The sequence below is a fragment of the Oryzias latipes genome, chromosome 9 (assembly GCF_002234675.1).
Source record: "Oryzias latipes chromosome 9, ASM223467v1".
Taxonomy (NCBI): Eukaryota; Metazoa; Chordata; class Actinopteri; order Beloniformes; family Adrianichthyidae; genus Oryzias; species Oryzias latipes.
Genome location: NC_019867.2, coordinates 29,916,747 through 29,937,361, shown reverse-complemented (window position 1 = coordinate 29,937,361; position 20,615 = coordinate 29,916,747). Strand labels below are relative to the sequence as shown.

The window sequence follows — 20,615 nt, the reverse complement described above, 5'->3', positions numbered from 1 at the left end:
AGAAGAACAGATTAAATCAAAAGTAAGTACAAGAACCATAAGATATTGCTGGAGGAATGGGGGGATATTTATGTAGAATATTCATCCATTAATCCCTGTTTCTCAGTGGGTGGAGCCTGTCCCAGCTGCAAAGACACAAAACACTCTGAACAAACTATCAGTACATCAGATGCACTTCTAAATGTTTCTTAGAACACCAATTCACCATGATTACCATCAAAGTAGTCTCTGTTCTTAATATTCATGATAGAATGAAAGAATCAAGTTTATTGTCACATATATATATACACAGAAACACGGAAACATAAAATACCTATGTACGAATTCTGAAAACAAACTCAGAAAAATGGAGGAATGTGTGGATGTGCAAAGACCTATAAAAAATAAAAGAGGCTACTTTAGTTTCTAAGTCTTAGTTGAAGCCTCTCCATTTTTGGAGACAAATAGGTTTCTGAGGGTTCAAATGGCTACACTGTTCTCCACCAGCATTGGGTCCAGAAAGGTGTACGGCAGCTTCACATTTTGGTTTCTGCACTTGATGTCTTCACTGAGCTTCATGAGATCTCGCTGGAACGTGGTGACCTTGTACTTCGGAAAGTCCTCGGTGAAATGCTCCTCCACAAACTCATGAAGGTATCGCTGTGGAGAACAAAGACATTTTCAGTCACACATTTCTATCAAAAGCAGGAAGAAAACTGGGTCTTCCCAGCAGTGCATGGTGGTTCTGGAGTGTCACCACGGCAACAATGATTGAAGTTATCAGGGTTCAGAGAATTAAGATGGCATCATAACCCCTGTTCTCTTACCGCGTCAGAGGACTGCATACTGAGCAGCCAGATGGTAGCCAAAATGTGTACTGTAGTCTGAACGTCTGGTAGAGTGGACAGGAAGCTGGCTTCATCTGCTTTACCCTTCTGGGTTGGAGGGGGTTCCTGCATGGTGGAGGGGCCATTGGGCATCCAGCCATAAAGGTCATACTGCAGTAAAAGTGGCATTTGAATCAGAGGACAAGAGGATTTTTGGTTAAAGATATGCTTCAGATACTTTGAAGAAAAGTTTGGATATCAGGTAAACTTCATAAGAAAGTAAAGCTCTGATGATTTCAGTCTAAGATCCTCCTTAGTTTCCAGAAATCTCACACAAGGAAACCAGGATCTCATTTGAATGATGATGACTCACCTGTCCAGTGTTAACAGCGGCATGCTGTACAGAGCAGGTGAACATCATCATGGTAACAAACTTGACCAGCTCAGCCACAGTGGTGAATTTCTGTGGGATTCCTGAGAATTAGGAAGGAAAACTTGTTCATTTACAGCGGTTAAGATCAGATCAACCATTAACTGATGTTCCTGGAATGTATTTATCTCCAACTTCATAAAATCCACCCGCCGGTCTCACTGCGTCTCAGAAAGCCATTTTCAAAGATCTCCTGGATCCAGCTCTGCAGCTCAGCATCATTCTGGACCATGCAGTCGTTCTTGTAGTAGAAGCTGAGGATGCCGTGAACAAACCTTTGACAAGAACACAAACTGTCAACAAAATGCATTTCCACCTGAAGTTTGAGTCCAGTCTATTGTGTTTTGTCATTATTTAAATGTTCAAATCCCAGTTGTATTGCCTTTTTGTGAGGTCTGTCTACCTCAGACCTACCTCAGGTCTGTCTATTCTCCCTATTAATGTGGGGACGGTCCAAAAACATCATATAGGATAGTTTGTGATTTAGGTCTTGGTGTTGGGTGTGGTTTCTGCAGGTTTGGGATATGATCCATTCTAGAACCTTTTTGGCTCTCCACATAATCCACAAAGTCTTGGTAGTTGTTGAATGATTGGATAAATTAATGATTCAAACATTTACAAACTCATAATCTATTTTCCCTTTGAGAAAATGACCCAGCAGTAACAGAATTCTGCACTTTATCTTTTGTCACTTCAGCCCTGAAGGGATTCTCAACATTATTCAGGGTAAACTCACCTGTACAAGCTTTAACAGTAAATAAGTAAGTAAATTTATTTGTATAGCACCTTTCACAGACAAAAGTCACAAGGTGCTTCAAAGGTTAAAATAGGGGTGTCAAACATACGGCCCGCGGGCCATATCTGGCCCCCCAGGTGGTTTAGTCCGGCCCACACATGAAAAGAAAAAATCATAAGCATGTTTAAAAAAGAAAGCACGTTTCTAGTCCATTACTGTGGCGAGTTATGATTTTTTTAAAGAAATTACCGAAATGTGCAATTCTGCCACTAGGGGAAGCAAAGGAAAATCAAAACAGGTGAAAGAGCATATGTTTGAAACCTAACAGCTCTGCTTCTGGGTAAGATGCAGTTTGTTCCCCGCAAGCCTCAAGGCTGTTGTGTTGCTATAAGAATGATCAGTAGTGGCACAATAATGACCAAAATGTTGTCAAAAAGAAGTGGATTGCTGAGCTTTCCAAGAAAAACGGACAGTTTGTTTTTTTAGGCGGGGTGTTTCATTTTTGTCTTGAGTTTATTATCAGGATTGCTTCAGTGTCAGATGTAAAATATTAAGTCAGTATAAAATTGAATAGACCTTTTTCTTTTAAGAGAAATTCATTTTATTCGAGATCCATTGGCCTCTGTGAATGAATGTGTAACAATAAGTGATTAGGCTACCATGTTGGTTGAGGCATTTTTTCCAACTGAGTAAAAAAACAAAAACAAAAGCTGTTATTATGTTTTTATGTTACCGGTCCGGCCCACCTGAGATCAGACAGGTTGAATGTGGCCCCCGAACCAAAATGAGTTTGACACCCCTGGGTTAAAATATGTATATATACACATAAAAAACATAATAACATAAAAGATAATAGCATAAACCACGTAAAACAATCATCTCAAGCCCATTAAAAGCTGTTTCAGTTAAAATGCTTTGCAAAAATAAAAAGTTTTTAGTTGACTTTTAAAAGAATTCACAGAGTCCAGGGAACGAAGGGACAATGGAAGCTCATTCCAGAGTTTGGGAGCGACAGCCTGGAAGGATCTGTCTCCTCTAGTATGGAACCGTGTGCGAGGGACCATCAACAGGTTCTGATCCGCAGACCTCAGTGCACGAGATGGTCTGTAAGGGGCGATCAGATCACAAACATATGGAGGAGCTTGAGGATGAAGGGCCCTAAAAGTCAAAACTAAGATTTTGTACTGATAACCATAAGCAACCAGAAGCCAATGAAGAGCTTTGAGGATCGTGGAGATGGGATCTCTTCTCTTGGTGTGGGTCAAGATCCTCGCAGCAGAGTTCTGGATCAGCTGCAGGCGAGACAGCTCCTTCTTATTCAGACAGGAAAACAGACTGTTACAGTAGTCTAGCCTTGTATAAACAAATGCATGAATAAGAAGTTCTAGATCTTCATAAGACACCATCTTCTGTAGTTTAGAAATGTTCCTCAAATGGAAGAAACAGTTCCTGATCAGCTGTTTGAAGTGCTGCTCCAGCGACATATCTTTGACAAAAATGACACCCAAATTTCTAAAGCTGGGTTTGACAGCCTGGTCAAGAGAACCCAACTGCTGCTTAATCCCTGGTATTGCATCATCAGGGGCAACAACTAAGGTTTCCGTTTTCTCTGAGTTTAGTTGCAGAGAGTTTTTACAGAGCCATTGTTTCATCTGCATCAAGCAGTTTATCAGAGAATCCAGCTTGTCTGTCTCAGAGTGCTTAAAAGAGCAATATTGCTGGATATCATCAGCAAAGAGATGGTAGGAAACATCGCTGAAATCCTGAATGATCTTTCCAAGGGGGATCATGTATAGGAGAATATAACAGGGCCCAGAACAGAGCCCTGGGGAACCCCACACAGTAAGTCTGCTGACTGAGACATTTTGTGGTTGGCCATGACACTGAAATTCCGACCAGATAAGTAAGAGGAAAACCAGTGGAGAACTGACCCTGACAAACCAATCAGGTCCCTCAATCTGTCCTATGAGATCTGGTGGTTAGCCGTGTCAAAGGCTGACGAAAGATCTAGTAAGACGAGGACTGTGTATTTGCCAGAATCAGCAGACATCAAAATATCACTGGACACTTTCAGCAGGGCTGTCTCTGTGGAGTGATGTTTACGAAAACCTGACTGAAAACTGTCATCGATGCTCCTTTTATCCAAGAACTCTGACACTTGTTTAGCCACCACCTTTTCCAGAATCTTTGAGATAAATGGAAGCTTTGAGATGGGTCTATAATTCTGGAAGACTGATGGGTCAAGATTAGACTTTTTCAGCAGAGGCTCCACTATAGCATGTTTGAATATATTTGGAAACACACCAGTGGAAAGTGAAAGGTTGATCATTTCAGTGACACTTTGGCCGATGGTATCAAACACCTTTAAGAAGAGTTTGGAAGGAATGACATCAGATGGACAAGTAGAAGGTTTCAACTTGGTCAACAGAGCAGATGTGTCCTCCAGAGTGACAAGCCTAAAAGTAGACCACAGCTTCAGCCCATCGTCCCTGTAGTAGAAGTTGGGCACATCTTCCAGGCCGCGATCAGCGATGTCATCAGGTATGCAGAGGGATCTGTAGGTCATGGAGGAGACACTCCTGTCCAAGAGGGTCAGCATGCCCTTTCCACCAGATGCTGTGTACTAAACAGGCAATCAAAGCAAAGTTAGATACTTTTGCTGACCCACAAATAATGAAGAAATCTTCTGAAGTTCACTCACCCGGGTAATGATTCCTTTCCTTGAGATGAGCAAGTTTCGAGCCAAGAAATTGATCTGCAGGGTGTAGCGTGTGTGACGGATGAGGAGCTGAAAGGGAGACAGGAAGAGTTATGAAGACCCAGAAAGAGTACATAAACGTGGTGACGGATCAGCTTCAGGTACCTTGAAGACAGGGTGAACTCTGGGAAGGTTGCGCTTCAAAGACACCGTAAACACCTCAGCCAGCAGGTGAGTGCGCAGCAGGTGATAGTTGAGCTCATGCAGGTTGGAGTCTGCGCTCTTCACATACGTCTTTGCCAACAGCCAGTCATACTCTGAATCCGTGGGGAAGAAGATGGGGTTGTCCCTTCCTGGTTTCTGCTTTAGCTGCAGAGAAATCAACAAGTGTCATGTGATGATTAAATCCATGGAGGATCTGACTCCTGGTCCTGCCAGAGAACAACAAAGATATCTGACTCCAGTCCTCTTTCTTATCCAACTGCCATGTTCTTGTAGCTTTTTGTTGAAATAATTCAAATGTCTTTTTCTGAGGAAACCTTCCTGAAGCTTCTACTCACCTGAATGGCAATAGGCATCATCTCATCATCTTCATTCTTGTGGAGCAGGACCAAGGGAGCTGCTAGAAACTGCTTCCTCCCATTGATGGTGTTTGTTTCCACCCCATCCAGAATGTTGTAGTCGCACAGAAAGATGTTTCCTTTCTGTTGTGAATGGAAGAAAGATGACGCTGTTACCCTCAGGGGTTGATTTTAGCACCACGTTCATGTGGAAACCAGAAAAGAATCTGTCTGCTGCGTGTCAGGAGCTTGTTACCATCATTTCAGTCCGCAGAGTGAGCTGAGACTTGCTGAAGGTAATGTTCGAGGGAACAGGAAACTTTGATGGGAGAGTTTTACAGCGTCGGATCATCATCGGGTTCACTCCATTTAGAAACTGGTAGCCAAAGAAGGCGTCCTCCCTCCAGTGCTTCATGGCGTAATCTGACAAAACAAATCTGTTTTAATAAGGCGTTCTCCAAACACATTGCTGTTAAAATTTAGTGACATTTTTTTTAAATTAGAAAATTGTCTTTAGTTTGGGTTAAAAACATCCTCTAATGTGATCAGGACGTACTTGTAGCCACACGTCCTCTTTTATGAACACAGTGTTAGTCACTGCAAAGACGTTTCGGGTTTGAAAACCAAACAACTGAAATACAGAAAGTTTGGTGATTTTTTTAGTTGTTTTTTTGGTTTCAGATGTTACATAGGATTTGCCACGTGGCAAGAAGAAATTCTCAGAAGTTTTCTTTTTGTAAATTCAACCAGCTTTTTATCAACTTTTATCAACTGTGTCCTATCCAGTTCCAAACAGATTTCAAGGAAAGATTTATGTTGCTTGACCAGATTTTTGTTCATAGAAATTATCTTTATTGAAGTGTGACTCCCTAGAGCTGTGGTTTCTGGAAAGAGCGTCTTTTTGTCAACAATAATCTCTCCATCTGCATAAAAACTGCACTGCTCATCTCAATAACATCTCTGACGGTATTTGGAAGTGCTAAACATGGCTTTCCAAAGGGGAGCAAAAGCACACACTGGGACACAGTCTGCAGTCAGAACATACAATCAATTGTTTATTGGTGCAGGTGCAGTTTAAATAGGCAGTGACATGGCATGACCACAGGGAAAACACCTGAGAAGAATTCTCAACAATTGGGAGTACACCCATTGGACAATCAACCTGTTAACAGGAAGGATTTCTCTTTCTATAAGAATCAATAAAGTACCTGACACTGAGGTCACATGACACTCGTACAGCTTTTCAATGTCCTGAGTTCAAAGTCACTCTGGCATGTCCAACCATCAGGAAGCAGACACATACGCTGCCACTGCTGTGAAATTAAACTCCAGTTCCCTTGTGAAGGGGTAGCGGTCATCTGGGGGCAGAGACTTCAGGGTATCTGCCTCCATGCAGAGTGGAATTCCCTCTTTGTAAACGGCCCACCTGAGCAGAACAGGACAGTATAGAGCAGAGGAAGGTCAGCCAGCTGTGAGGAGTCCTGATCCCAGAGGGACCTGGACACGTCCAACAACAAAGACGGCTTCATCTAAAGGCCTGATCTGTGATCAGCTGATCGATGTATTTCTATGCAGTGAACAGTAGGAGGAGCTGTGGCTCCTTTCATTAGAGCTGAGATCATGATGGAGCATCACCATAAAGAACATCTTTAAAGATCTGAACTCTGACCTGTAGAGATCCTTCTGATTCTTCAGCTCATTCTTCCTCGTCTTGATCATCTGAGGATTCGTCTCCTGGAAGTCCAGCACAGCTGAGAGGAGAGAAGAAAAGCCCAGAAGCAGGTCAGATCATTCTGGAGGACAGCATGTGGACAGCAAAGTGCATGTGAGAGGAACAGACCTGCCCCCTCCCTGAAGAAGTGCTTCTTGCTGTCTGTTAACCAGTGGTAGATGGGAAACACGTAGACTTTTCCATCAGGAGACTCCACCTCCACCTTTGCAGGGAGCCAACTGTCTTTGATGATGATGCCTCCCTGTTTTTTAAGCTGGATCTCCAGCAGCTGTCCCAGGTCTTCAGAGCAGGTCACAGTGAACGTGGATACCTGGATTTGAGAGAAAACTCTTTCATCACCATCTCAGATCTTCTTTTCTCTGCCTCCTCCAGAACCACAATCTCTGCCACTGCTGCAGACTCTTAAACACACACACCAATGCTTTCTACTTACATCTCTTTTATGGAACTTGCATTTCAGCTTCACAGGTTTGCTGCTGCCATCCTGGCCCACCAGGGTGATGTACACTTTCTTTATGGCAGCAAAGGCCACGTCCTTGGTAGAAATGGTCACTTGGTACCCCACCTTCATTTTTACTTTCAGCAAAAGAATCCTGACAGACTTCAAGAACAAAACCAGAAGCAGATCAATGAGACACTTCTGTTGCTATGTTTCGGGTTTTTCAAAAAGCAGGTCTCACCTCTGAGCATCAAACCAAGAACGTCCTCTGAAGAACTGCTCTGCAGATACAGCTCCTCACAGAGGCTTCGCTCTTTTAAAGGCAGTGTTGTGGGCATGCTCTGCAGCACATGCTTCTGATAAGGAAACCTTTATATGTTTTAACGGCTAAAGAATGTGAGGTTCTTCAGAAAAAGGAAGCAATCAGCTGTCATTGATGATTACACTTTAATGATTGTTTCCACATGCATGTGATGACTGTGGACTCTGAAGCTTTAGTGGCTTCATGATGGACAGAAAGTGACCTTTAATTATTTGGAGCTTAGTTGAAACATATGTCGATATACATCCAGTCCGCCACCAGATGCCGCTGTCCTGTGTGGTTTCAAAGCCCTGAATGGGTGGTTCATTTTTCTGGCACAATTACATGAACCCCAATGAGGCTTCATGGGGCTTCTATTCCCATCCCTAGCTGTCGGTCTGGCACTGCTCCGGTGGCTCCTCTCGTCCACACAACCAGCAACTAGAAGACGCAACCCCCGCCGTCTCCTCGGTTCAGAGCTCTCGCTCCTGTGTTCCTGCCGATCCTTAAATTCAATCTCTAATCAGCACGCCCCCAGTGCACACCTGTGTCTAATTCTAGCAGCATGAGCTGCTGCCTTCAGGGACCCTCCGGATTTCACAAAGAATAAAAACACAATAAAAACTGTTCATTCCGCTACATAATGACTTGTCAACGGTGGAGCATTTGGCCTTTGATAGGGAGAAGGGGGGAAATCAGCCGGATTCAGCCCCCCACCCCCCACCCCCCTTTTATCCTGTTTCTGCTCGGTCTGCAGCTCGGCTGCAGCTTGCTGTTGCAGGAGTCTGGGTCTTATCACAACTGATTCATCATCTTCTTTTTTAGCAATCAGACATGCTTCTCTAGTTTTACTTTTCTGAATGCCATTCTTTCTTTTTGTTGCTTCCTTTAACCACAGTTTTGCACAAATTAATTATTCACTATTTTTTTGTTTGTTTTTTATTTTTTACTCTGTACTTAATTTGTAACCGTTGGACTAATTCAGTTCATGACTGTAGTATCGCAGCCACTGTTGGCTGAAGCCGAGGTTCACTTTGGATAGTTCACCAATCCATTGCAGGGCCAAACAACCAACCACACTCATGTTTACAAGCAGAGATCATTTATGATCACTAATTAACCCCTGAAGAATGTTTTTGAACCCAACCCCAAGTGTTCATCTCTATTCCACCTTCTTCTGTGGAATCACTGCACAACTCAGGGAGACAATTTCCCAGATATGTTCTCATCTACTTTCTGTCTGTTACGCAATCCAGCGTGTGAATCAGCACCCTCCCAACAAGAAAAATTAAACCTTTAGAATGTCTGAAAATACTTTAGAATGTCTGAAAATACTTAAGAATGTATCAAAATAGTTTAGACTGTACGGAAACACTTTAATATGTGTCTAAGTCAAACGTTTTTTTTACTGTCGTTCTGTTTTTGCTCTGTTCCTCCACAAGGTCCCCTCCGTCCAAGTGTGGTAATTTGAAAGAGCATCTGGACTGTTACCTTTTGGAGAGGAGTACTGTGAGGGTTTTCCACTCTACTTTAGTGTTTCAGTGACATTGTTGGTCAGGTTCTGTTCTGATTAGTCTACCGTCAGTCACTCCAGGTCCTCAGTGTGTTTAAATGTCTGGTGTTTGTCATTGTCAGGTCATCTGCTTTGTCAGCTTCTCCAGAGTTTTGCTCATATTTCAGTTTATTTGATAAATGTTTAAGGTTCTGCCACCAAGCCTGGTGCAGGAGGATTTTTGGGTCCAACACCAGCAGTTCCTGACAGCTGGTTGTACAAAACCACACACCTTTCATTGCTACATGAGGGCTCATCCTCGTACTAGTCCTGGTCCAAAAAGGAATCAAAACCTAGATTTGGGATTAGAGTAGGGTCTGCATTCACAGTAGCTGCTTACCTAATTTGCAGTTTGTCACTTTCTTCTAAAATTGTTTGCTTCAACGCACTGCATCCAAAGTATTGATATAAAAAATATCACAAAAAAACAAAACTAAAAGGCAAAACAATCCGACTCCTTCACAGGGCCTATTAAACAAAGGGATGTCCGCATACATGCCTATACAGTTTCTTATATTGTTTCTATTTTAGAATTTAATATCTGCTATTTTCTTTTTACTTTGTACCTTAGCATGATGGGTGCTCTTGGTTTTATCATTATTAGTATTTTATTCTAAAATCAGAAAAAACTAGAAATTGTTTTTGTTCTGATCTCAGCATTCAGCAGCAGCAACAGGCTTCCTTAAATCCTAATATGGTCCTTCGTCCACTTCCTGTGTTCTCAGGTCATAAACATGAACTTGAACGTATCCTCCTTTTCGTATTCTCCTTTTCTCATGGTAGAAAATTAATGCTGCGCCTCCACATTCATGACCTGACTTTATAAAGACGATGTTGAATTCTGTTTTTGACAAAAACATATTTATTTGAAGAGAAGCAAACAGATTTAAACAGAGGTCATTCTCCATGATCCACAGCTACAAACGTCTGCACTGAAGAAATCTGCTAAAAGGTGAAGATGAATGATGAAGAGGAGGAACTGGAAAGAAAATCATACAGAAAAAGCCCCTGAAACCCCCCAGAACAAAAACAAGTAAAATCAGAATCTACCATAAGTTCTGACTGAGAATTATTCATCATAAAACCACATTAAACCTGCATTCACACCACAAAAATACAGGTGACCTTACTGTACACTGTAGCAGAGGCTGCAGAAGTTTCCAAACAGCTCAAAATCCACAGGCTCACTGCAGCAAAGAACTCTGGGAGACTGAGTTCAGTGGTTCCCTCATCACTTCCCCTTTCAGTTTCTTCAAAGAAATCCATCAAAATAGAGAGTCTGGTCAACCACTAGTCCAACAAGCTCCCAGTGCTCAGAGGAATGCTGGCAACACCACTTCACCTCACACGTGCACGCACACGTGCACTCATACTGACAGAAGTGTCAGATACAGTACAGACGACAAAACACTTCTGAAACAGCTAAAACACTGAAGGACGTTCACTCAGTCAGCTCGGGCCGCTGGCACCACTTTACGTCTGATTCTTGACGTTCCAGCGAAGATTGAATGATGAAGAACGGAGACGTGAAGCAAACAAGGCAGGAGGACGTTTACTCTGAGATGCAGCTTCTAAAGTTTTACTTTAGTGATGAGAGATTTGAGGAAGAACAGCTGATTTGATGATGAAAATGGGTTTCCTCTCTTTCATGTTCTCTTCTCCAGCTGTGATAAAACCTTTTCATTCATGTTTAGTTGGTTTGTTTGAACAGGCAGTGGTCTTTGTTTTCCAGTCTGTTTCCATGGCTGCCTACAGATGTGCCTGTGTCCACCCGTCCTGACACAAGGATGTCCATGCAGCCTCAGGTGTGATCAACATTCATCTCCATAGCAACAACTCCACAAACAAGAAAAATAAAATTATCATCTAAAACTCTAAGCCTAACTACATTTTGACCCTAGCTCCAGTGTGGGGTAATAAACTAACTCGATTAAGTGAGACACGGACACAGTGCTTTACAATGAAAACAGGAACCACAGGAGAGACGAGAAAGACCGGAACCTACGTCCAGCCATAAACCAAATCTAAAGGAGACATGAAACAAATAAGAACTGTCAGATAAGGACCGCCATGCTTCCCAACAACCAGCAAATCCATGACCACAGCAGACTCAAAGGTCTGCAGGGCTTCTCTTTCTCCCTTGTGTCTTGGAGGAGTCTCAAAGGCTCGGCACAGACGGAGGCGGCGCAGGACCTCCATCCCACACGTGACTCCGCCCTTTCAGAGTCCGACCAGGACCTCCGGCGAGCCTTGTTCACGCTCTGACGTGACGCCTCAGAGTTTGGTAGATTCCATCGAAGGTGGGCCGGTCTGTGATGTTGCGACTCCAACAACGCATCATCAGCTCGAAGAGGGAGGGGGGGCAGAGTGGCGGGCTGTAGAGGAAGATCTGAGGGGGTGGGGATGAAACAGGGATTAGACTAAATAAAGGCACTCACAGAAATCAGAAAAGGTAAAGAAAAACCTCATCAGATAATAATAAACCACCCGAAACAACAGCTGAATAAACCTGATGAATACTGCAACAGTCCCACTCCAACAACCTTTGATCTATTATCAAAGCGTTCCCAGTGGTCTTTTCTTTAACATTATGCCGTTATTAGCAGTAATATTTTTGAAAATGTTGTTTTCTAGGACATAGTTTCTGCAGAGTGGCAGGAGTTTGTTCTAAATGTACCTCTGATTAGTGGACGGTACTGTTGGCGGGGAGCAAGCCCTTCCCCCTTTACGTAACCAAACACAACCAGTGCAACAAAAATGACGAGCGATATTGGAGTTTTGAGGCGAGGAAAACGACGAGGAATTCGACACGGCAGCACTCCTAGTTTTTTCCCCTTTTGATTATATGGGTCAGATGTACCGCTAACATGGACCAGACACACGGTCCACAGGAACCAGAAACACGCAGCAGGATGGATTTTCTATGTAACAGTTCCCCTTTGTTTAAATGGCTTTTTTTCATCTGATTGACCACGATTTGAATCAAGAAATAATCAGAAATGCAGCTTTAATCTTAACATCATGAGAAAAAGGCTACAAGAACATGTTAAAAACAACCAAATCCCCATTTTCATTGGAGTGGGTCTTTAGCTCTAGTTTTTATTTATTTTACGTTTTAAATGTTGACATTTTCACTGTAAACGTAATTTGTTGTGTCCCCCTAGCCAGGACTCTCTTGAAAAGATGTTCTTAATCTCAATGGGATATTTCCTGTGTAAATAAAGGTTAAATAAAAAAAAAATGCTAAGAGGTCCAATTTGAGCAGAAAAAGTACAAAGTAGCTTTAAAAAAGCTGAATTTTGGTAAGAAAAAAAAAGTGCTTCAATTACAGAATTACAGCTGAAACAATTAATCTGCTTCACACAAATCAAACAGCATCAAGTCATACAAACATCAGACGTCCACCAGTTCAAGAACACCTGAATGGGAGGCGTCTGGCTCCTGCAGGGACGGCTGCTCACGCTCACCTGTCTGCCCTGGTTCCTGAAGAACTCGCCAGTGTTCTCTATGACCTGTTCATCGGACAGCAGGCTGTAGGGCTGCTCCTTACACAGAGTGAAGATCTCCCACAGGGTGACCCCGAACGCCCACACGTCACTCGCAGTGGTGAACTTGCCCTGGAAAGAAGGACAGGTGTCAAAGAGCCAAAGCAGGGTGCAATACCGGGGATGACCTGAAGATGTCACTGTAAGAGGGTTTCCCGTCCGCCAGGAATTCTGTCCCCTTCAGTTTTAAAAGCAAAGTTCTCAAGAGGCACACACAACATCAAAAAATAACACAAAAATACAGTGATACTCAAAAGCATGCTCTGTTTTATGAACTAAAGGTTTACATCTACTCATACGTGTCTCCACATGCCTCCTGGGGGCTTGTAAATGAGGGTTTGGCTGCTCTGACCCTGAAACCTCACTGCTCCACGAGTAACGACCTTTTTCTATATTCTGAATAAAAAAATATCTACAGAAAACAAATGCAAAAACAAACTGGAAGGAGCTGCATTTCCAGAAGAAAACGCAGGACTGAATGCTATATTGCTGAATGAAAATGAAGCTTAAAGGGTAATAATTGGCAAAAATAGATAAATAAAGAAAGAAAGAAATTATCAAAGTTGACCATAAATAAAATGAAAACAGCACAATAACAAAAAAGATATTTTGTGAAAAAGCAAGTCTCTGCACCAAGGATTCCCCGTGTATTTCAATGAAGGCAAAAATCCTAGAAATCCTTTAATATATTGAAAAGTTTAAGGATTTGATGGACCAAAAGTCATAGCTGGAAAAAGCTGAAAGAGCTGAACATTTTAATAGTTGAAAGGTTCAAATGGCTGAAAAAGAGAAGGAGTTAAGCGCCAAAAAATGGTGGAAGATACTATAGTAAAGTGAGAGAAACAGGAAAACAATAGGGTGAATACTTTATAGCATTCAACCAATAAAGTGAAGCCATCCCAGTTCTGAGTGCTGCTGAGGCTTTGGGCCGTATCCTCACCAGCAGGATGCTCTCCCAGGCCATCCATCTGATGGGCAGCACCGCTCGGCCCTGGATGCGGTAGTAGTCGCTGCTGTACAGGTTCCTGCTCATCCCAAAGTCTGCGATCTTGATGGTGAGCCGGCGGTCCACCAGGCAGTTCCTGGTGGCCAGGTCACGGTGCACAAAGTTCAGAGACGCCAAGTATTTCATCCCCGATGAGATCTGAACCGCCATGTGGAGGAGGTCGCACAGGCTGAGGACAGGAGAGAGACATGAGGAGGAGAGGCGGCACAGATGCAGCCAGCGGACGAGGACTCCGCCCACCTGACGGACGGGATGCTGTTGGCGTGCGTCAGCGTGCTCTCGATTTCCCGCTGCGACAGGAACATGTTGAGGTCTCCGTTCTCCATGTACTCCGTCACCATGCACAGCGGGTCGGACGACACGCACACGCACAGCAGCCGGATGATGTTCGGGTCGTCCAGCCGAGACATGATCTTGATTTCCTTCAAGAAGTCGTTTCTGATGGAAGAAAAGACAGAGACGCTTTTGAGTCCCAGAGGTGGTCAGGCTGCTGACGGAGGATCCAGAGAGGACGAGCTTCTCTGGGTAGAAAATGTAAATGACGGTTAAACCAAACTAACTAGTTCCAGTGTTGCTGACACATCAAAACTGCTTGTTAAGTCTTTTGGGACTAAAGACCTATCAGATCTACAATTTAGAAAAGACTGTCAAACACTGGACTTTGAGGATCATGTTCTGTTTTCCAGAAGTTCCCGTTCTACTTCCTGGTGATTCTCTGGACTGAATGAGCACAAATGATCCAACTCAAGCAACAGTCTGAATCACAGCACCGGCTTCCAACTGAGTCTGGGTCTTTCTTGTTTCGGTATTCTTTGAGTGGTCTCGCCTCGCCTCCCCCTCCCTTCCCCCTCCCTCAGGTCAGCTGATCGGCGTCTGGTCTCAAAGGCAGCGTAGGGGCGATCGAACCTTTTTCATCTGTGCTCTGAAGCTTTGGAAGGCTTTGTTGTTAAATATTACACAAGCATGTTCACTATCCATTTTAAAACTTAATAATCATTTTATAGCCAAGCATTTGGGATTTTGCTGCTATTTTACATTTCTGTTTTTATTGTGTTTTATGTTTTTTTATCTACAAGTTTTTATTATTTGCTATGTTTTTATTCATTTAAATACAGTACATTTGTTTTTAACAGTTTTTTAAAATTATGTTTAAATTTAATGTTCAGTGCTTTATTTCAATTTCAAGTTTTTTTACAGTACTTTATGAATAAAGTTGATGATGATGAGGAAGATTCTTCAGCAAAAACCATTAATTATCCCCTGAATGATAGAATGGGTCCATTTCTTTCTCAGATGATTTTTCTATATTCTGTTGGTTAACAAGATGATGAGTCTTTTTGTTCTTCCAAATCAAAAAAGGATTCACTTGCTGTCTGAGTTTTTTCTGCAAATTCTTTCTTTTTTGTGTTGTATTTTCATTTTGAGGAGACCCCCTGCATCAGGTTTCTTCATCTGTGATGTAGAAAAGTCTTCCTCCTTCTCCTGTTTTGTGGGAGTTTAGGAGAATTGTGGCGTTTTCACTTCGTATTATTCTGTGAAATGTACTCCATAAAAAAGATTGTTTGGTTGACGGCAGGGAGGGGGGCAGATCTTGAGAAGCAGTTACCCCCCCCCCCCCCCCCCCCCATCTGCAGTGTTTCATTACATGTCTCTGCATGCGATCATCATCATTTTATAACCGAGGGAGGGGGTGGACACTTTACAAACAGCACTTCTACACGACTAGACTGGACGGGACGGTGGTGTCGGTGTACCGGGCTTGAAGGGTGGCGTCGGCCCTCAGCTGTTTAACCGCCACGAGCACCGGCCGGCTGTCTCTGTCAGGGAGGGGCGACCCCTCCCCGAGGAATTCTGGAAGCCCTTCTGCCTCGCACAAATGTACCTGAAGAGGACCAGATCAGCACTGGTTAATCCAGACCCGTTCAGAACCAGAACTTCCTGCTGGCGTCCATACCCACCTCTCCAAACTGACCCTCCCCTAGCTTCTCCCTGAAGATCAGCTGTTGCCGTGGAAACTCGGCGGCCGAAATGTCCTTCCTGGTGAGAGAGTCCACGGTGAGGGCGGGGACGGCGTACATGTTGCTGCCCGTGACGCCCTGCAGCCGGATGATGTCCGTTTCTGCATAGTGTGGTGCGTTGCTATGGAAACTCTGGTGTGGAGTGCACTGGGTGACGTCCGGCTCTGCGTAGCCCCCCCCACAAGCTGTACGGAAATCAGAAAGGGTCCATTAATACATGTAATTCCTACTTCATGAAGGTCAAAGGTTCAAAGATATGCAGATGACTCTCTGATTTACATCCAGAGGAAAGAAGGTCCTCAGAGACTTGGAAGTCCAGTTCCTTCACTGAAATCTAACACGTGCTGCTCTGCTTTAGGGGCAAGACCAGGAGAAAAGCACATCAGAGGCTTCATCACTTCACACGCAGTGGGATGTACAAACATCAGCAGCGCGTGGGCTGTGACCAACATTCAACACCATCCAGAAAAGGAGGAACCTCTTTTTAAATGTTCAACATAATCAGAGGTTAAACGGTTTGTTTCTGTTCGTGATAATCAAGATTTCAAAAACCCATCCAGATGAAAAGGCATTTTTTGGTGTTTTTAACGTGTTCTTGTGACATTTTATTCATTATAGAGGACATTTATAAGGAAAGTTAACATTAAAAGGAATTTTTGAGTTTTTCTTTATTCTAATTGTTGTCAATCAGGAGCAGATGAAAAAAAACACAGTTAAAAAATATCTTTTTTGTGACTTAGAAACTACGATGGGCGGCCTGCTCCGCTCCATTCTGATGGATCTGCTTGCAGACAAACAGCTGATATCTGATATCTGAATCAGAACTGTACAGCTGGACGAATTTCTGATAAACTTCTGCTGCTCTGCAGAAACTACGTCCTAGAAAACGTTTCTGGGTCAGAGGCAGGTCACACCTTTCAGGTCTTACCACGCAGCCAGCCCGGGGTCATGTGACAGGAAGTCAGCAGGAGGACGTCATAGAGAGGGTTACCGAGGAGGAGATAAGAGGAAGAGGAAATGAGGAAAGGAGAGGAGAGATCTGGAAGAAAAAAGGCAAAAAGTGTGAAAATTGAACAGGTCTATGGATGAAGGAGGCATGCAAAGTGTTCACCAAGGGCAAGTGTTGGAAGGATGACCATGTGGGTGGAGAGTGGAGAGTGACCTTCATAGCAGCACTTTGAGGTTTATTGTTCGCATGAAAAGACTATGGGGTCAGTTCTAATGTCAGTAAACAAAACAGAGCAGATTACAGGCTATTTATTAGGGATCTAATGATTAATCGATACATTGATTTTCAAACAGATTGAGCTGTTAATCGTATGGAATTGACCTAAACTATTAAAAAAATTGATTCAAAAGTACAAAAATTGATAATCAATATTAGAAAATACCATTTGGATTGAGGTCCAGTAGGTTAATTTTAATAGAACGTAAAGATGTCCAAGTACATCACAGTAGAAAACACACATGATGTCAACAAAAAGTGATCAACCATCATTCCAGTCCAATGTGTGGACAGACTTTGAATAAAGTCATGTGACCATCCAGTGTCTACAATGTTCTAAGAATGTTCCCTTTGGATTCTTTGGATGTGGAAAAACAACAGTGGTGAACTTTAGGAAACTAACATGTGAATGGATTTGACATTCATTCTAGTTTACTTGTTTGTTTGGACACAGATTTCATTTAACTTGATGATCTGGAAGAAATCCAAGAATCTGGAAAACTGTTCAGTAGCAGGAATTTCTGTCTGAGTCTCACTTCTGGAAGTTTGGATCAAGAGGATCTGGATCCATGTTAGGTCAATGAATCAGATCCTTCAGAATGAACCGATATCAACTATGAATCGGATCGTCAACCACAAATGATGATATGAATGGAATCGTTGTTCAAATGAATCACTACACCACTACTATATATTATCAAATGCTAAAAAAACCTGTATTTGTAAAGCAAAGCGATAAAAAATCCAAAAGTGAGCTTTACAGTGACTGAGCCAAAATGTCCAAGAGCTGAATGAAGCGTTTTTTTCCTTTGATTCTGTTAAATAAAACATGTTTTTACATGTTCACTAATGCATACATGACACACAGTGGTATTTAGGTGTGGTTCTTAATATCAATTTGTCAAACTTTGCAGTCATATTCCATCTATTTTGTGGCAGGCATCATGAATAATGGCAGCCCCCTTCATGGCATCCCCCCTTGACAAAACAATGAACTGGAGATTATTGCACAAAATGAACTGCGGTAAGATTTCCTCCCAGATGCTGGAAATTCTGTGTAAGATTTACCCAAACAACGATTTGAAAGATTGCTGGAGTTATTTCTAAGCTCCCTGGCTTTAAAATAAAAAAGCAGGGCTAATGGTGATGGTTCTGACCCTGTTGGCTTGCTGCAGCTTCAGAAGCTTCGTGAAGCATTAGAACCAGACATGAAAAATGCAAATCAGCCTCTGCAGCTGCTGGTTCCACATCTCTGTGCTTCAGAGGCAGAAACTCCAGCGTTCTCACCTGACGCCTCGGCGCTCTGCGGCAGCTCTGGAAGCTTGTTTCTCAGCACTGCCGGGTTCTGGTACTGTGGGTCCAACAGAAACACCCTCTCATAGTGTGGGTCGGTGTTGGCCGGGCCTGAAAACAACACCCGACAAGAACCAGATTGAGAAAAGCATACATTTATTTTAGTTTATTAAACCAAAGCACAGCATCCTGATCAAAACACCCCAAGGTGCTATAAAGAAGACAATCACCTCCAAACAAAAAAGCATTTATGAGTCTTATAACTCCACATGTGATCAAATTGGATTCAGATCAAACCAAGTTCATGTTTCTCACTTATATGGTCCAAGCTTTGGTTTAAAAAAATAGAAAATAACCAGATGACTTCAATCAAAGGATTGAGAGCAGTTCACAGCCGTGTAAACTCAGATAACTCGCTTCAGACATTGATAGACAGTCGATGTCAGCTGGCAGAGACGTGGCTCGTCGATTTCCGACTGGTCAGACCATGAAACCACAGAGGAACCGAAATCAGCTCGTCTCTGCGTGGCTCTATACCTGTGGGGGCGTGTCCAGTACGGGGGGGCACAGGTGGGGTCTGCATGATGATGGTGTCGCTGCAGGACGACAGGCGAATCGTCACCTCTTCATCCAAGATCCGGCGTGGAGCCTGCAGAGGAGCGATTGGTCAGTGGTGACGGCAACGACGCAACTGAAAAGAGAACCTGGTACTTTCTTTGTCTTTCAACATAAAAAAACACATTTACTGTGAGTTTGTGAGTTCTGTATGTTTGCCACCATTTGTATGTGACCACCTGTATGTTTACAACCAAGAATCCATACCTGAGCAGGTTTGTAGCAGATGTTGGTTTCGGTCTGTGAAGTCACTGAACTGTAGATCCAAACCAGTCAGTGGATGACTAATGCCTGAACTTCACATCTAATCTCCAAAAACACTAAGAAAACATTTTTAACACCTGCTTCAAAAACAAACTTTATTTTCATCCCCTCCTGTTTCTGAGCACACTAAATCCCTGACCTTAAACCTGCTGCTGTGAAAAGAGACGTAAAAAAAGGATGTAGAGATGCTGCGCCTTAGACCTGATGGATAAATTATGCCCAACGGTGGATAAGATGATGAAAAGTTTTACACTTTTACCATTTATTTATTAATTTATTTGCCTTGGAAAATAAATGTTTGAGGGGACTGATAGATAAATGAATAGATAAATTAATAGATGGATGATTAAATGAACATATGCTTGGATGAATGGATTGTTACTTGGTTGGGTTTTAGAGGAACTAACAATAATTGACAGGTATGTGAATGGATGGATGGCTGGATGTATGAATAGATGGACAAATGTATGAATGGATGGATGGATGGTACAGATTAAGGGATAAATTAACTGAAAATCGGACGGGTAAACATGTACATGGTTAGTGTTAGTGTTTTCTGCATGGATAGATGACGGATGTATGAATGGATGGATGGATGGATGGATGGATGGATGGATAGATGACAGATGTATGAATGGATGGATGGATGGATGGATGGATGGATGGATGGATGGATAGGTGGAGCTTTACTGAAGAAAGAGGACCTTGCTGATGAAACTCCTCTCCATCTTCTTACCTTCTCCAACACTTTGCAGACACACTGGCACCACAGGATGAGGAAAATGATGACAACCAACAGGAGGATGATGGTCACCAGGCACCCAATCAGAATGGGAGTGTTTGTCTCCTCTGTTGGGTCATTGGCTGATGGAGCAGCTGCTGGGAAATACAGAAATAAATAAAAGTTGGTTGGGAAAATGAGCAGATCTTCTAGTGTTCACAACTGTGAACTTAAGGATTGGATGGATGGATGGATGGATGGATGGATGGATGGATGGATGGAAGGATGGATGGATGGATGGATGGATGGATGGAAGGATGAATGGATGGATAGATGGATAGATGGATGAATGGATGGATGGATGCATGGATGGATGCATGGATGAATGGATGGATAGATAAATGAATGGATGGATGGATGGATGCATGGATGGATGGATGGATGGATGGATAGATGGATGGATGGATGGATGGATGGATGGATGGATAGATGGATGGATGGATGCATGGATGGATAGATGGATGGATGGATGGATGCATGGATGGATGCATGGATGGATGGATGGATGGATAGATAACTGAATGGATGGATGGATGCATGGATGGATGGATGGATGGATGGATAGATGGATGGATGGATGGATGGATGGATGGATGGATGCATGGATGGATAGA

At 42.9% G+C, this 20,615-nt stretch overlaps 3 protein-coding genes and 1 long non-coding RNA gene across 8 annotated transcripts in view; all 4 read right to left on the bottom strand.

The window, feature by feature from the left end:
* On the bottom strand, positions 1-3,456 carry LOC110015665 (hydroperoxide isomerase ALOXE3-like). Its single transcript, XM_020706302.2, has 5 exons — positions 3,158-3,456; positions 1,399-1,511; positions 1,180-1,286; positions 807-977; positions 1-639 (listed from the first exon to the last, which is right to left on the bottom strand). The coding sequence occupies exons 1-5, from the start codon at positions 3,454-3,456 to the stop codon at positions 460-462; spliced, it is 870 nt and encodes a 289-aa protein (XP_020561961.2). The 3' UTR covers positions 1-459.
* A 479-nt stretch (positions 3,457-3,935) lies between these two features.
* Positions 3,936-5,719, bottom strand: LOC101165738 (arachidonate 12-lipoxygenase, 12R-type-like). Its single transcript, XM_023958632.1, has 6 exons — positions 5,701-5,719; positions 5,487-5,653; positions 5,231-5,374; positions 4,836-5,039; positions 4,674-4,760; positions 3,936-4,595 (listed from the first exon to the last, which is right to left on the bottom strand). The coding sequence occupies exons 1-6, from the start codon at positions 5,717-5,719 to the stop codon at positions 3,936-3,938; spliced, it is 1,281 nt and encodes a 426-aa protein (XP_023814400.1).
* Positions 5,720-6,164: 445 nt separating this feature from the next.
* On the bottom strand, positions 6,165-7,421 carry LOC110013334. The gene is made up of 3 exons (XR_002873906.1): positions 7,071-7,421; positions 6,900-6,981; positions 6,165-6,656 (listed from the first exon to the last, which is right to left on the bottom strand). It is a non-coding gene; the product is annotated as an uncharacterized LOC110013334 (long non-coding RNA).
* A 2,672-nt stretch (positions 7,422-10,093) lies between these two features.
* LOC101165486 (discoidin domain-containing receptor 2) overlaps positions 10,094-20,615 on the bottom strand; it is a 33,040-nt gene continuing 22,518 nt past the window's right edge. For 3 of the 5 annotated variants that reach the window (XM_023958819.1, XM_011479702.3, XM_020706298.2), the window contains exons 11-20: positions 19,957-20,099; positions 18,879-18,990; positions 18,336-18,452; positions 16,752-16,862; positions 15,764-16,008; positions 15,560-15,687; positions 14,046-14,243; positions 13,740-13,974; positions 12,722-12,871; positions 10,094-11,643 (exon numbers count right to left, since the gene is read on the bottom strand). In XM_023958819.1, the coding sequence (XP_023814587.1) occupies positions 11,509-11,643; positions 12,722-12,871; positions 13,740-13,974; positions 14,046-14,243; positions 15,560-15,687; positions 15,764-16,008; positions 16,752-16,862; positions 18,336-18,452; positions 18,879-18,990; positions 19,957-20,099 (1,574 nt within the window). In that variant the 3' untranslated portion in view covers positions 10,094-11,508. The remainder of the gene's footprint in view (positions 11,644-12,721; positions 12,872-13,739; positions 13,975-14,045; positions 14,244-15,559; positions 15,688-15,763; positions 16,009-16,751; positions 16,863-18,335; positions 18,453-18,878; positions 18,991-19,956; positions 20,100-20,615) is intronic. The other 2 variants (XM_023958820.1, XM_023958821.1) reach the window with 2 other exon arrangements.

Excerpts from the sequence above, each read along its gene's own strand:
- LOC110015665 (XM_020706302.2), bottom strand. The coding sequence starts at position 3,456 with ATGTCGCTGGAGCAGCACTTCAAACAGCTGATCAGGAACTGTTTCTTC. Across the intron at positions 1,512-3,157 it reads CTGGTTGCTTATGGTTATCA|GTTTGTTCACGGCATCCTCA; the intron begins GTACAAAATCTT and ends TTCTTGTCAAAG. Across the intron at positions 640-806 it reads GTATGCAGTCCTCTGACGCG|CGATACCTTCATGAGTTTGT; the intron begins GTAAGAGAACAG and ends TGTTCTCCACAG.
- LOC101165738 (XM_023958632.1), bottom strand. Across the intron at positions 5,375-5,486 it reads CTCTGCGGACTGAAATGATG|AAAGGAAACATCTTTCTGTG; the intron begins GTAACAAGCTCC and ends CATTCACAACAG. Across the intron at positions 4,761-4,835 it reads GAGTTCACCCTGTCTTCAAG|CTCCTCATCCGTCACACACG; the intron begins GTACCTGAAGCT and ends TCTCCCTTTCAG.